Raw genomic sequence first — 14836 nt, 5'->3', positions numbered from 1 at the left:
GGGGTTTTGATGACTGTGTTAAAATTGAGCTGTTTACATTTTAAGCATGTGTGCACAAAATATGTGGAGGAAGTAGCTACATAACTCTAAGCAGAACAGTGATGCTAGCTCTAGACTTCTTCGGTTATTACCCAGCATAGCACTGATGTCGGAACAGTTCAAATATAGTTTAAATTGTTGTTTAATCAATTAACAATTTAAGTTAAAGTTGAAGATATGCATAAGTGATTCACAAAATAATAATTTTTGACTTTTCTGGTACTTGACTTACTTTATTTAAAATAATATATCTTATCTGAAAGATTTTTTAGTAGATTCAATATTCTTCTTTACAATTTTTTCATACCTCAGAGCTGAGAATTAATACCTTAGGTTATCTCAAATAAAAAATTTAGGTCATCTCATCTGAAATATCTTTTTTTAGTAAACTTATATATGTTGATTATTAGACCAAAACTATAAAAACAAGCATTTTCATACAAATATATTAGTCAATATTAAGAACTATTTAAAAATCAATGACTCCACAAAAATTATCCTAAAAGCGCCAAAACGGGATTAGTTTGAAACAATTAAGTTTCCTAGTAGTTAGTGTCTCCATATATACACATATACACAGCCAACATGTGCGTTACACTTTTTTCAAATTGTGTAACTATATTTGCTCTGCACAGTACTTTAAGGCGTGTGTGTGCAGTCTGGTAAGATACACAAAAAGTTTGAACATCAATTGCACAGAAATAACAGGGAGTTAAATGTTGCACGCAGAGCCATTTGGGGCAAGAAAGTTATATTTTACCAATTAGTCTCTATTTACTTAGTAATTAAGGATAAATATTTGAGATTTAATAACATTCTGTCTGCTCAGAAATAAAAATTAAAGAATATTGAATGAGAATATAGTTGTGAACTTGTGAATTGAGTTTGAAGGTGAGAAAATGAGTGTGTGAGCATTAACACTTCAGAGCGCTTTCGAGATTACAATTGTCAACGTATAGTATTACGAAAATTTTATCTTTTTTACTCTCCATTCTCTCACAAAATTTCTCTTTTTACATTATTTTCGTACACCAAGTAAAGTCTACTTCTCTTATCTTTCAAAAGTATAGGATGCCTCTCTTTCTTTGACAGCGGTTACTAAATCATATTTATCAAAGCCTAAATTTTTAAGTTACTACGAATGACTACATAATTGTATTATAAGTTAACTCCAAATTTGTTAAGTTATAGGAAAGAAGTAGTGCAACTGGGAGAGAACTCGAATACGAGAAATATATTTTTTAACATGAGAATAATATTCATTTTCACCAAAGCGCAAAACAAAAATTTTTTCGCAGCATTGCCATGAATATTCGACAAACCTCTTCTTTGCTCTCTTTTTGACATTACTATACGATCGTACTATATATCGTACTCTGGATAATGTGTTTTAAATTTTCCACGTAGTTTATAAGACTCAGAAGATAGCGACGGAGACCCTATCACATATATATATCGTGATGCAAAAACCAAGAGTTGTCGGTCCACAATTCTGACCTCTGAAATAACACTGAAATAGTATTCCTTGTTTACAGTTCGGCTGATTGAAAGGAGTTTGAAATGCACCTCACTTTGATAATTGCGGTAAACTGTCAACATAACCTTGATTTTTTACCTGCTTCGGCTCACTATGTTCGGCCAATTGATCGTCTGTTTACTGGTCGTAGGCATAGATCCATGACTCATCGCCAGTTATAACACGTTTCGTGACCTCCTGGTGTCGTTAAGCATTGTTTTACAGCCCTTAACGCGACGCTGTTTTTCGAAAAAAATTAGTGATTTTGGAATCAATCGTGATTTCAATTTTCTTAAGTTCAAATGATCTTTCAAAATGATTTTTACTGATGCTTCAAATATTCCGACGATGCCAGACGTGTTGACATCAGTTTACTTTTATGGCCATCGTGGACGTGGTTCGAGTAGACTCTTTATAAATAATTTTTACGAATCAAAAACTTTTGCTCACGACAAACAATTATCTCCGAAGGCCTTTTGCAACATTCTGAACATTTTGGCATTAGTAATTTGATTTTTCTTTAATGGAACTTCCTGTTGAATAATTTCACTCATCGAAAAAATTGCCGAACGCATTTTATATACTTCAGAAAGTCAAGCGTATCCTGAACACTAATGATTAGTTTGAAGTGAAATTTGACAGCGGTGATACTGATAGTCATAAAAGCCTAAGAAATATTTTTATTTTAATATTTCGATGAAAATAAATTAAAATATCTCACTATTTTTTGCCCAAAGTAGTAGCTGTTGCATGACACTAGTCAATCAAAATCAAATTCCCATACGAAGCACTTTTATTTTGACAAAATATCCTCAAGACATTTGGCATAGGTTTATGTACTGCCGATTTAAGCATGTTTTCCTGTTTATAAAAATTATAAAGGTTCTGAAAATACTTTACTTTCTAATACCAATCTCAAAAACTGCCGTAATTATTCTTGCCTCAATTTTCAAAAACCTGCCTTTCATTGCATTATTGACACATTTCCTGTTCACACTTCCTTTCAACAAGAAAGTCTTTCGTTTGTTCTCTCTGAGGTCGTTAAGTGTATGACCGTTGTAAATTATGCGCGGTATTTGGCAATTCCTATTTGTTAATTGGTTTTTCAGGTACAAATTTTCTCCTTTAAATACAGATACACTTTTTTATCATACCTAACTTTATATGGAAAACCGGATTGTACAACTCATAATTGCTTACCTTGCAAAGTAATAAAAAGGGTCGTTATTTTCTTGTGGATTATGAAGAATCAGTATTTGAGAAATGCTTCAAATTCATGGTCGACACCTTTTGAGACAGCGAATTTTCACAAAAACAAAGTAAACAGAAATAAATTCCGCCAATTTTATTTCTATTTTTCTTTTATGTGCGCATCAAAAATAAAAAAAAAAAAAACAAATAAAAATCTTATTCTTGCAAAGTTTTGTTGGATACGTGAAGAAAGAAAACGAAAAATAATGAAATAAAGAAACAAAATTGCTGCTAATGCCTTGAAGTGACCAAAGTAAATAGAGAAATCATAATGAGTGCTTGAAGAAAGCTGAGCAAAAAGGTCAACGACGCGAAGCCATAAAAAATATTTATGTATGTATGTGCGAATAAAAGTGAAAGCGAACACAATGAAAAAAACCAACCACTTTGTGATAATAACGGCAAATATACTTGTACATAAACATACCGTTGTTGTTTCAAGGAGAAAGTGGAGAAATGCGCTCAAGGAAAAATATAAAATTTGGAAATGGTTTTATATAAAATTAAGGTTGATGATGGAAAAATATTTTGAGTAAACACGAAAAGGAAAAAAACAAAGTGTTTCTAGATATAAGAGCGTCTTCTACCAACAACAAAGCGCTGAGTTTGCAAAAGCATTTGAAAATAATACTGAACCGTATGTCCTTAGTAATTCAGAAATTAAATGCACTTGGCAATGTTGTTGTGTTCAGCACAGCAAATAATGATGATAACAAGCAGTCATAAAGACAGCAAAGGATAACTACTATCTTAGCTGATGCTTAAAGCAAGACAAATGATACTGACTATAAAAGCAAAATAGCAAAAGAGCAAAAAATGTCAGAAAGAAAAATAATAACAGTAATCGCAAAAAGCTGTTTATACACTTGTTGAGGCGCTAGAGCGAGCGAAAGTGCAGTAAACAGAAAAACTAAAATAAATAAAATAATGTCTACGTGGCAAGTGTCGTGTGTCGAGTGCCGAGCGCTGAGCGTATGCAATATATTCCAGCAGACACATTAGATGAAGGCGTATAACTGTACATATAACATATTTTCACATCTCGCTGCACTATATTCAAGCGTAAGTGCACATTGTGGCGCACAGAGCCACCGTGTCATGGCGGCTGCCATCAATTTCACGCACGTCTTATGCCCGTTTTTATGTTGTCTCAACCGTTGTCACAATATTCTTTATTGCCTTTTGCAGTCGGTGGAAAGTGGAGAATATACGCAATTTATTTCCTCATTAAAGCGTAACCATGCAACAAATTCCACCACAACGCTTACTAATAACGGCAATATTAATGTGTATTGTCTTGTATAACTTTTCCTTTGTAGTGTCATTGTAGTTGTAGTAATAAATGTAAGGAGTAAGCTGCTTACATTTATTTGTGAGGAATGTGAAAAAAGACTTTCACATTTTCATATTTTGAGGTTATGGAGAGAAATTAAAAAAAAAAGGTTCAGAAATATACACAAACAAAATATACATATACAAAGGTTAACTACAACACATTAAATTAATTAATGAAACCGAAAAAAAATATAAAAATAAATTTTTGCGGCGGTATAATCTCCTCTGACAGTTATTTGAAGTTTAAATGATACCTGCCAATTAGTATAGCTTTTTGACGCTAGCCGTTTTTTGCTTGCTTTAAATTGTATTCTTCAGGTAGAATTGTTGTTGCCGAAACAGAATAGATTTTACACTAAAATCTTCTAATCATTGTATTCTCGAATCGATATTCGAAGCTAGATACCAGAAGTCTAGTAAAAAATATATTATTTTGGAACTAAATTCATTTCTATACCGTTAAATCTTTTTATTTTTAACGCAAAATTTAATGCAAATGTTTGGGTGAACTTGATTTCCCCATGAGAATCGCACACACGCATACAAACACTATTTCAGTCAAAAATGACGGTTTGTATTTAACTTTCATTTGGCAAGTTGAAGAGTTCAACACGCAACGGTGCTCTCAGGGCGTGTAGAGAAACTTTACGCTCGTTTGATGGCAGCAAAGGAAGCATTTTGTTGACAAAGCAAATTTTATTTTAAGACAAAAAAAATATGAAAATGAGAAATAAGTAGAAAGTTACAAGACATTAGCTTAACGTTCTTGTTTCTTTACTTTTTTCTTCTCTTATTTTTTTTCTTTTTTTTGTTTTTTCGTCATATTTTTTTAACTTTCCCTTCGTTCTTGAGCTCAGCAGACAATTGGGAAGCTGAATTTCCAAGCTTCAATTTTCAATTGTTGTCTTTGTTTTTGTGTTGCTGCGGAGTAACGTTGCTTTTACTTCAAGGTTTGTGCATGTATTTTTATAATAAAAGCAGTTACTTTTCGTGTAAATATTTAAGTTCGCACATTTACAGTAAGTGAGTGAAGAAATGGAGACACCTTACTGCAAATGGATGAGAAAAGTCAATGCACATGAAAAAAATGGTTTTATACTTTAATTGTGTAACAATAGTATGAAAAAAATTTATGCTTTACTCCTAAATTTAATTTATATAACTTTTTCTGTTTTTGACGCTCCAAGTTTTCAAAGGAAATAGATTGGAATTTATTTTCAGCTTTATTTCCTTTATCAGGGTGTGAACTAGTAACTGATTGTACTACAAGTTAACATGAAATAAAAGATATGTGTTGTCGAAACCTAATTTCACGGTATTATGATGAAATACCTTCAGAACCTGTTTAACTTTTTGACAAAAAAAAAAAACTATGAAAGCCTTTATTCTTTGTTAAATTTGTTTTCTTCGCCGAAATAATTGAAGAAATGAAGTGAAAACTCAAAATACATATTTTAGTAAATTTTCTAAGCCATTTTTAGTACTAGAACTAGTATACTCTCGCCATTGGGGCCTAATTTTGACAGTGAGAAGAGTTTTTATTTCTTTTTTCGGACCCATGTCGTTTAATCTTCTTTGCATCGTTTGATTACTGCATGAGCTTTCCATAGTTCCAAAGAGATTTCTTCAAAGTTTTCAAGCAAAGATAAAACGATCCTTGAGGTATAGTTTTTTATTTTTTTTTTTTTGCCTTTTGCCTCAAAAGAATCAATGTAGTAGCATTGCTGCATTACCGTGGTGGAAGAACCATAAGTTTTCAGCCTATATTCCCGGTGTCTGTGAATAGCTCGCGCAAACGACGCATAATACTCAAATTGTATTTCATGTTGACGAAAGAAATTCGGAGTACACCACATCTCGATAATCGAAGAAAACTGTTGACCTTGATTTTTGTTTTTCTTTTATGTGGTTTTTCGGCATCGACTCGCCTTTGTCAGGATATTCGGTCATAGATCATCTGATCAACATAGATCCAAGACTCATAATACTATTTATTACTTTCATAACACATTTCATGACATCCTGTGTTTTACAGAAGTTAACGCGACGCCCTTTTCGAAAAAAAATTAGTGATTTGGTTTCAGCCAATCGTTTCACTTTTCTTAGGCTCAAATGATCTTTCAAAATGGTTTTCACTGATCCTTCCGATATTCCAACGATGCCAGTAAGATTTCTGACTGTTAATCGTCGATTCTCAAGTAGCAATTATTTTATTGACTTGTTGATCAACAGTGGATGCTGAAGGCCTGCCTGGGCGTGCTTCGTCTTTAACACGTTCTCGCAGCAAACAATTATCAACCAAAGTCTTTTCGAACATTCTGAACGTTTCGGCATCTGTAATGTGATTCCGCGCACATTATATAACTGAACTTCTTTGTGGAATAATTTCATTCATCGCAAAACTCGCCGAATGCACTATATGTACTGCGTATACTAAACACTAATAATTATTTTCATGTGAAATTTGGCACAAATATCACTGACAGTCACACTAACCAAGAAAAAAAAATGTGTCGACGAATGGGTTTTCGCGAGGAATTTAAATTAAAAAGTCTCACTACTTTTTGCCCACAGTAGTATATGTCAATATTATAACAAAATGTTTCTAATTTTTTGACATGCATACTCACCACTTACGGTGCTTTGTTTTGAACGTAACTTTTGTAACTCTCTCCCTCACTTTTTTGCACAAACTGGGTCAAGTGCATTGGCTTTCCGTCGGGAATTGCACTCGAATGGTAGTTTGCCGTAACTTTCGTCTTTGGCGCTTTGAAGCTTACAAAGTGAAATGCGAACTAAGCGCATTTGCGACATACTCATACACATATATTAGACGCAAACACACACTCACATATTAAAAGCAAGGACACTGCTCAAAATGTTGCGCAAATCTACCAATAATAACATTTAAAATGTTAGATGTACGCGATAGAAATACGTTGAAATTAATGATCTGTGTGGAACATTTTCAACTGACTTACTTTTGATGGTTTAGGAAAACTTTTGTTTTACACTAAATATGCACATTTTAACATAAGTATTTGCATATTCATGCATGTATACATATATGACTCAGTTAACTGGTGGACTGGTTACAGTTTGCTCAATAAATAATTGTCGTAACTGAGGAGCTTGTGAGCGTGACTACCGGTGGCTTAGGATTTCAAACTTCACCAGCAGCAAAGCGCTCTGTAACGTAACATAAATTATAATGAGTAATGGTTATTTGAGAACGTGACAATACTTATACGTAAAATACTTTACAACGAATTTTTGACAATTTTTCTCGTTAAAAATTTCGTAGAATACTCTTCCTCAAACCATAAATCTATTTGTATTTATTGGTGCTTCTCCGTAACTTAGAGCACAAGTAATGTTATTTAAAATTATACCATATTTTACTTACTTGTATATTATATATCTGTGAAATTTATATATTTTGTTAGAAGACATAAGATGTTCAATACTATAATATTAAAAAAGTTTTTTTTTTCGTTTTCTTCAACTAACATTTGCTTGCATTATTAGTTTTTTAAATAGTATAAAATATAAATATGAGCCACAACTCTTATTTAAAAATCAATTCAAACGTTTTTCCTTCTTATACCACCGGATATAACGACTTGAGTAGCTGCAAGGACTTGATTTTAATCGATCAGTGTGTAGGGCAGCTACTTCTTAAAGTGATCAGATATCAGCGGTTGCGACAAATGAGAAGCTTCTTGGTGAGAAAAGGATGTGAACAAATTTTCAAATCAATATCTGAAAATTCTAGTATCTCAGTTTTGGGATATTGATTCGCGTGTATACAAACAGGCGGGAGGAGTTCATGGCAAACTAAATGCAAACTTAGTACAAACTTAATATTCCCTACTCAGTGTACGAAAATAGGTTTAAATGTTATAGATTTTCTTTACTGAAGCTTATTTCAATGTTATATTTCAGTACAAGATCCTGTATGTTAGGTTCACCTTAAATGGTTAGCATACAGTCAGCAAATTGGATACAAAATATGTTGCTTTAAGGGGTTAGAAGGCCGCAAAAAGTGATTTTTCTAGATTTTTTTCTGAGAAAACTTTAACATTTATTGACGCAAAAATAGTATAGTGACCTTTAACTGTATTCTAAAACTTAGTATTAGTAAAAATACTTATTCGGAAAGGAACCACAGCTGATCTCGGCGAGCTTCTCTTCTCAAAAGGCCCTGTAATCAATATATATCTGAACTGGATCATCTGAAAGTAAAACACCAAACAGATTTCGTTAAAGTAATGTTAAATTAAGTGTTTAATCGAAGGAATAAGCAAAATAAAATCGATTTTTGATCAAAATTTCGGCTTTAAAACGTTTATAAAAGCATATTTATCGGTGTGAAAAATTTTTCCATTAATTATAATAAAAAATACATTAAAATAAAAATCTCCGGCCAACCATAGTGAAACACATATTTAAAATTTTTTTTTATGCAACATACTCCCCTTCAAAACTGATATACTAGTGATAACAACCCTTCAACTTTTCTATACGATTTTTGTCCTTTGCTTCAAGATAGGCCTCAATTTCGTGATCAGCTATTCATTCGACGAAAATTTCTTCCCAGCGTGAAATGTAAAGCAATTCAAAGCCCAAGTCATGCATATTTTCTATTTTCACTTACTTGTGGCTTTATGAATTAGCACTTTCTTCTTGTTTAAATGCGGCCATCTTTCGGCAACTTTGTCTTCCAAACAGTCCAATAACGTTATGTAATAGTCGATATTGGTGAACCTGCTTTATCAAACAACTTCACTTTGCGGTCATTCAATATTATTCGGTGGATTTCTTTGATGTTTTCGTCAGTCACAACCTCTTTTGGGCGTCCACTGCATTCACCATCTTATGTAGGTGCTCATTTTACTATATCTAAACTTAGTATACCAATCCTTTATGGTTGATTTTTCTGGGGTGGTGTCCGAAAACTCGATATCAAGTCAAATAGAACAAGAAATACGTTCAAATATTGGGCTGCGGTTTTTCATCTCAAGTCTTCAATTATTTCTCAAATAAATTAATTTTAACAAAGAATAATAGCCCAAGTAATCAAATAATATTCTATAAACCTTTTTTGTGAAAATATAATTTTTTCGGTATACATCCAATCATAGACACAGTTAGTCTTTTTATTTTTCATCTTATTATTTTCTCGACGTATTCTAAATTATACTTTTCACTTCTCTTTTCAGGGTCTTTTTGTTGCCACACTCTTCTGCTTCTTCAATGGCGAAGTTATTGCGCAGGTGAAGCGCCGCTGGCGTACGGCTTGGTTTAGCAACAGAGCGCGTGCAAATTCCTACACAGCAACCCAGGTCTCGGTAAGATTTTGTTGGTTTTGCATATGTTTTCGCTTACTCTAGCTGTATATATGTACTTACTAAGCTTTAAGTATGTTGTGTTTGTGAAGTATTTCTTACTGTTGTAAATAATGTAATTGTGTGTGTTAAAATAAGTTAAAACTGCATTTATTATTATTAAATTTGTTTTTAATGTAAATCACTTGAGATTATTTGTTCTTTAATATTCCTCGTATATGTTTAATATATTATTAAGTAGAAAAATGTTCCTCTAATAAAAAAATATTTACTTTCGCAACAAATAACAATATTCCGATATTTATTTTCTATGTTTTTCTATTCTCTGTTAAAAATTTGTAAATGTGTATATATTTTTTGACCACTCCTGTATTCCTCTTATCGTTCAGAAAAAGTTTGTTTTATTTCTTTAGTTATATTTCGTTAATTACATTCCTTTCCACATTAATGCCTTTTGGTCTTGCATGGCGTATGAGCAACATTAATTTAGCCAAAAGCCGCATATTTGTTGTATTGGTACTACATGTCGTATGAGTGACATTAATTTAGCCATAGACCACATGTGTGATGTTTGGTACTACATGTCGTATGAGCAACCTGGTAACTCTTGGTAAGAAATATTTTTGTGTTGCATTTGTTAAGCAAAAATAGGTCGAGATTGTTATATAATGAGTGGGAAGAAGCTTATATAGATTATATATAATAGCAAAGTCCATGAATTCATTGTTCTTTTTTGAATATAGGACTTAGTACAAGATTGGAAGTATAACTTGGACTTAGTAAATTTGGCTTAAGATATTAGAAATTAGTTGAAATGCATATGTTTCACTTTAAGAACTCAACTAAATTGAATTCTGGAAAATTTTTCATTACTAAAAAATATTCGCATACATGTAATGCTCGGAATATATTCACATAGATCCCAAACTTTGAGCTTTTAACAAATAAGTGGATTTTTAAAACCAATCAATTATACTTTTGAATACCTTGCACGCTTAGGCTCACTTAGGCTATTCATCCATTTAAGTATTAATACTTTTTGCCACATCCCAGCCTTAAGATTATAGAATTCTACACTGAGTGTAGAGGAATTGTTTCTTAGTTTCTCATAAAAGCATATCGTCAACTAAAATGCAAAAAATGGTAAACACTTTTCATAAGGTTACAGGCGAAGGAAAAACGATATAATAGAAATCACTCACATTGAAACAAAATTTGAGTTTTGGTTATATTATGGTTATATATTAGTTATATAATAAAGGGTGATTTTTTAAGAGCTTGATAACTTTTTTTAAAAAAAAAACGCATAAAATTTGCAAAATCTCATCGGTTCTTTATTTGAAACGTTAGATTGGTTCATGACATTTACTTTTTGAAGATAATTTCATTTAAATGTTGACCGCGGCTGCGTCTTAGGTGGTCCATTCGGAAAGTCCAATTTTGGGCAACTTTTTCGAGCATTTCGGCCGGAATAGCCCGAATTTCTTCGGAAATGTTGTCTTCCAAAGCTGGAATAGTTGCTGGCTTATTTCTGTAGACTTTAGACTTGACGTAGCCCCACAAAAAATAGTCTAAAGGCATTAAATCGCATGATCTTGGTGGCCAACTTACGGGTCCATTTCTTGAGATGAATTGTTGTCCGAAGTTTTCCCTCAAAATGGCCATAGAATCGCGAGCTGTGTGGCATGTAGCGCCATCTTGTTGAAACCACATGTCAACCAAGTTCAGTTCTTCCATTTTTGGCAACAAAAAGTTTGTTAGCATCGAACGATAGCGATCGCCATTCACCGTAACGTTGCGTCCAACAGCATCTTTGAAAAAATACGGTCCAATGATTCCACCAGCGTACAAACCACACCAAACAGTGCATTTTTCGGGATGCATGGGCAGTTCTTGAACGGCTTCTGGTTGCTCTTCACCCCAAATGCGGCAATTTTGCTTATTTACGTAGCCATTCAACCAGAAATGAGCCTCATCGCTGAACAAAACACGCGCGCGAAACACATTTCGAACCGAACACTGATTTTGGTAATAAAATTCAATGATTTGCAAGCGTTGCTCGTTAGTAAGTCTATTCATGATGAAATGTCAAAGCATACTGAGCATCTTTCTCTTTGACACCATGTCTGAAATCCCACGTGATCTGTCAAATACTAATGCATGAAAATCCTAACCTCAAAAAAATCACCCGTTAGTTATATACTAGTTATATACTGGTTATATCTGTTTACAGGCGAAGGAAAAACGATATAATAGAAATCACTCACATTGAAACAAAATTTGAGTTTTGGTTATATTATGGTTATATATTAGTTATATATTGGTTATATACTGGTTATATCTGATACCGGAAGCTGAAAATTTTATGCCATGTGTATGTAATATGATGTAGTGAAGGAGTAAGGAGTAAAAAATTCAAGTTGTTTTGCATTTTAGGTAACGCCATGTGCTATTTTTCTTAGTAGTGATACTGAGGTCTTATACATGGTGGTTATTAATGTTGTGATTTCTTTAAAGCTGCAAAACTAATGGCCATATAGTTCAGCAGACTACTTTTATCACATGAAAGTTCAAAAATTTTATTTTTTATTTCAAGGAACACCTTAATATATTTTTGTAAATAAATTTTTAAAACTAATTCGTGTTGTTGCTGTACTTTAAACCAATCCACGTGTTGTATTGCCGCTTTGCTTGTCATTGTTGTCCCACTGCACTCTATCACCTGTACATAAATAGCCAAAAAAAATCAAGTAAAAAACCACCACTGCTCTCCACTTTCCAATGTGTTTCGTTTCTTTTCTTTCCACACCATCTTTGTATAAACGTACCATGCATCGTATTGTAACCATGAAACAAACCAAACCACCAATGCAAAACAAAAATCCTTAAAAAACACGCAATTATTTCAAACCGCAGTTCTTCTGATTATAGTTCGTGCGATGTGGCCCGCCCTTGCCCGGCGAAGAGAAGGTATGACTAAAGAGCTTGTCGTCGACGAAATCGCGTCGCGCCTCCAGCGCCGTCACCGGACGCAGCGGCGGCGATGCACCAAACGCTGCCAGCAGCAGTAAAGGCGCCACGCGCCTGCCCAGCAACAGCAGCGCACCCGCCACACAAAAGTCGCCTGCGAATGCCACAGCGCCGCCCGGCCTGTTGGGCGGTCTGCGAAAGTTCCAATTTCTACGACGAAAAACCGTCGATCAACTACGCATACGGCAGCCGCTAATGGAGGAGGGCGTTTGTGTTGCCGATGGTGGCGCGGAGGCATGCAACTGGAATAGTCATAGAAAAAATGCGACCGAAAATGTGACGGCGTTAGCTGAGAATTCGACGTCGACGGCGTTAGCAACTACAGCAGCAACAACAACGACTGCGGAAGCAGCTAACAACAGCGCACTAGCAGCAACGACAACAACGAGTAATTACTACAATAACAATAGCAACAATCGGCTTAGCAGCAGCGGTAGTTATAGCATCGAAGGCAGCAGCACGGAGGGCAGCAATCGTGCCGGCGGCATTTTGCTTGTCACCACCACAGCCGTGCACACGAATCCCAACACATGCACCTACAACAATAATTTGCATTTGGATGGCAACAAAATCGCCGACGAGGCATTGTAAGCGCATTAAAATGCAGCCGAACGCGATGTGACATATGTGACATGTGACTTGTTGTGGTTGGAGGTGGCTTGACTCTATGTATGTATGTATATGGTTTTAATGTTAGCGTAGTTGTAAGTAATTGTAGTTAACACGTGATTAACTGGTACTACGATAGTTGATATATTTATTGCCAATTTGCAGTATGTGTATGTGTGTGTGGACAACGTAATTTAATAGTTGATTGCAAACAGGCTTTGCTAACAACTATGTATGCTTATTTGTTTAGTTAAGTGCGAATTATTTGTAATTTTTCGTAGATTAACACTAAGCCTTTTAATGCTTTATTATAAATGTAATTTCCTTAAATATTTAACATATGAAGAATAGTGGTCCTGCCTATTTTATATGCTGTACTAACTCTGAACACATTGTGCAATATTATTGAGTAGATTATTTTAAGAACTTTATTTGCTTCTAAGTTAGACTTATTTTATAAGAGCATTGTCCAATTAACGGTTGTCAGTAGCTGAGAAAGATATTGAGGTAGCTAGATTTTGGTTTATATATGTATGTGTATCAGATTTAGAAAGCATGCTTTTATCTGTCCGTCCGCCCGCGCATCTATTTATATCCCAACAACTTTTCATGTAATGGCATTTTTCGAAATCACTCAAAGGTGCATTCAACCTTTTGACCCTTGCAGAAAAAATCGTAAAATCAGATTACAATCACAACCACATCTTATATGATAATATTTTAATTGCAGTAAATTTTTTTTAGAGGTTTAAGAACTAACCGTGAATCCACTCGAACCCATGTCCTCCGACTTCCATGGTGGGATTTCAGAACGAGGGATTGCTCTTAAAGCATAATTAGCTTTTACTGTTGAGGTTTCTCAGATCCCTTTTGCCTTACTACCCTACAGACGTGCTTGAATAGCGACAGGTTGCAGTATCTAATTATTTTCTCACGTATCCAGCAGGGCAGAGTTATTTCGCTTTCCACACCTGTTCCACCCAACAGACTGGTTCTTCAAAACGGCTGCCGATCATTGATCAGCACATTTCATATTACAACGTTAGCTCGTACAACTATTCAACAATCTCACATTATGAAGGTGACCGAGAGTACCCTTTTAGTACTTTTAAAAATACTGAAAATTAGGCACCGCTATTCACTTCCAGTCCTCTCGGGATATGACACTATTCGAACTCTATAGATTAATAAGGTTTTAAAGGGACCAAATCAATTGCGGCGTTACACCGTTGGGATATCATCCCAACATACATAGGTTGTGAAATGCCAAAGCAAGATTTTAAATGCATCTAAGAACCCAAGTCCAGTCATGAATTCCAGGTCGTAAAGACTACAAGTTCTTTATCGTTATGCTGGATGCACTATTCGGAAGCTTTCTATAATAATAATATTGAAATTAAGAAAAGCGGTTACACTTACCATCCAAACATTTTGAGCCATTTAATAATCGTAAAGTAATCTTCATTATCTCGCACCATCCCATATTCAAATAAGGGTCTATTGTATTAATACAAAAATATATCTACGAATAAAGCTGGGTGAGCATTTCATACTACCAAAAAATGAACTACCGATTTTCAAAACTCTTTGTTTTTTCAAACAAATATCAATGTTATCTTGCACAACAGACAGGCATTAAGAGGTTATATACAGTTAGAAAGCCGAAAAAAAAACAAATTTGCAGAATTTTTTCAGAGACAACTTTTAA

At 34.1% G+C, this 14836-nt stretch overlaps 1 protein-coding gene across 1 annotated transcript in view; it reads left to right on the top strand.

Moving 5' to 3' along the window:
* The window catches only part of LOC105223372 (calcitonin gene-related peptide type 1 receptor), a 164383-nt gene extending 150516 nt beyond the window's left edge, over positions 1–13867 (top strand). Inside the window, 2 exon segments of the mRNA XM_049453228.1 lie at positions 9364–9492; positions 12421–13867. Coding sequence (XP_049309185.1) covers positions 9364–9492; positions 12421–13110 — 819 coding nt within the window. The 3' untranslated portion in view covers positions 13111–13867.
* Positions 13868–14836: the final 969 nt, after the last annotated feature.

Source organism: Bactrocera dorsalis, chromosome 3, assembly GCF_023373825.1.
Source record: "Bactrocera dorsalis isolate Fly_Bdor chromosome 3, ASM2337382v1, whole genome shotgun sequence".
In the NCBI taxonomy this organism is placed as follows: Eukaryota; Metazoa; Arthropoda; class Insecta; order Diptera; family Tephritidae; genus Bactrocera; species Bactrocera dorsalis.
This window is presented reverse-complemented; position numbering and strand designations above follow the sequence as displayed.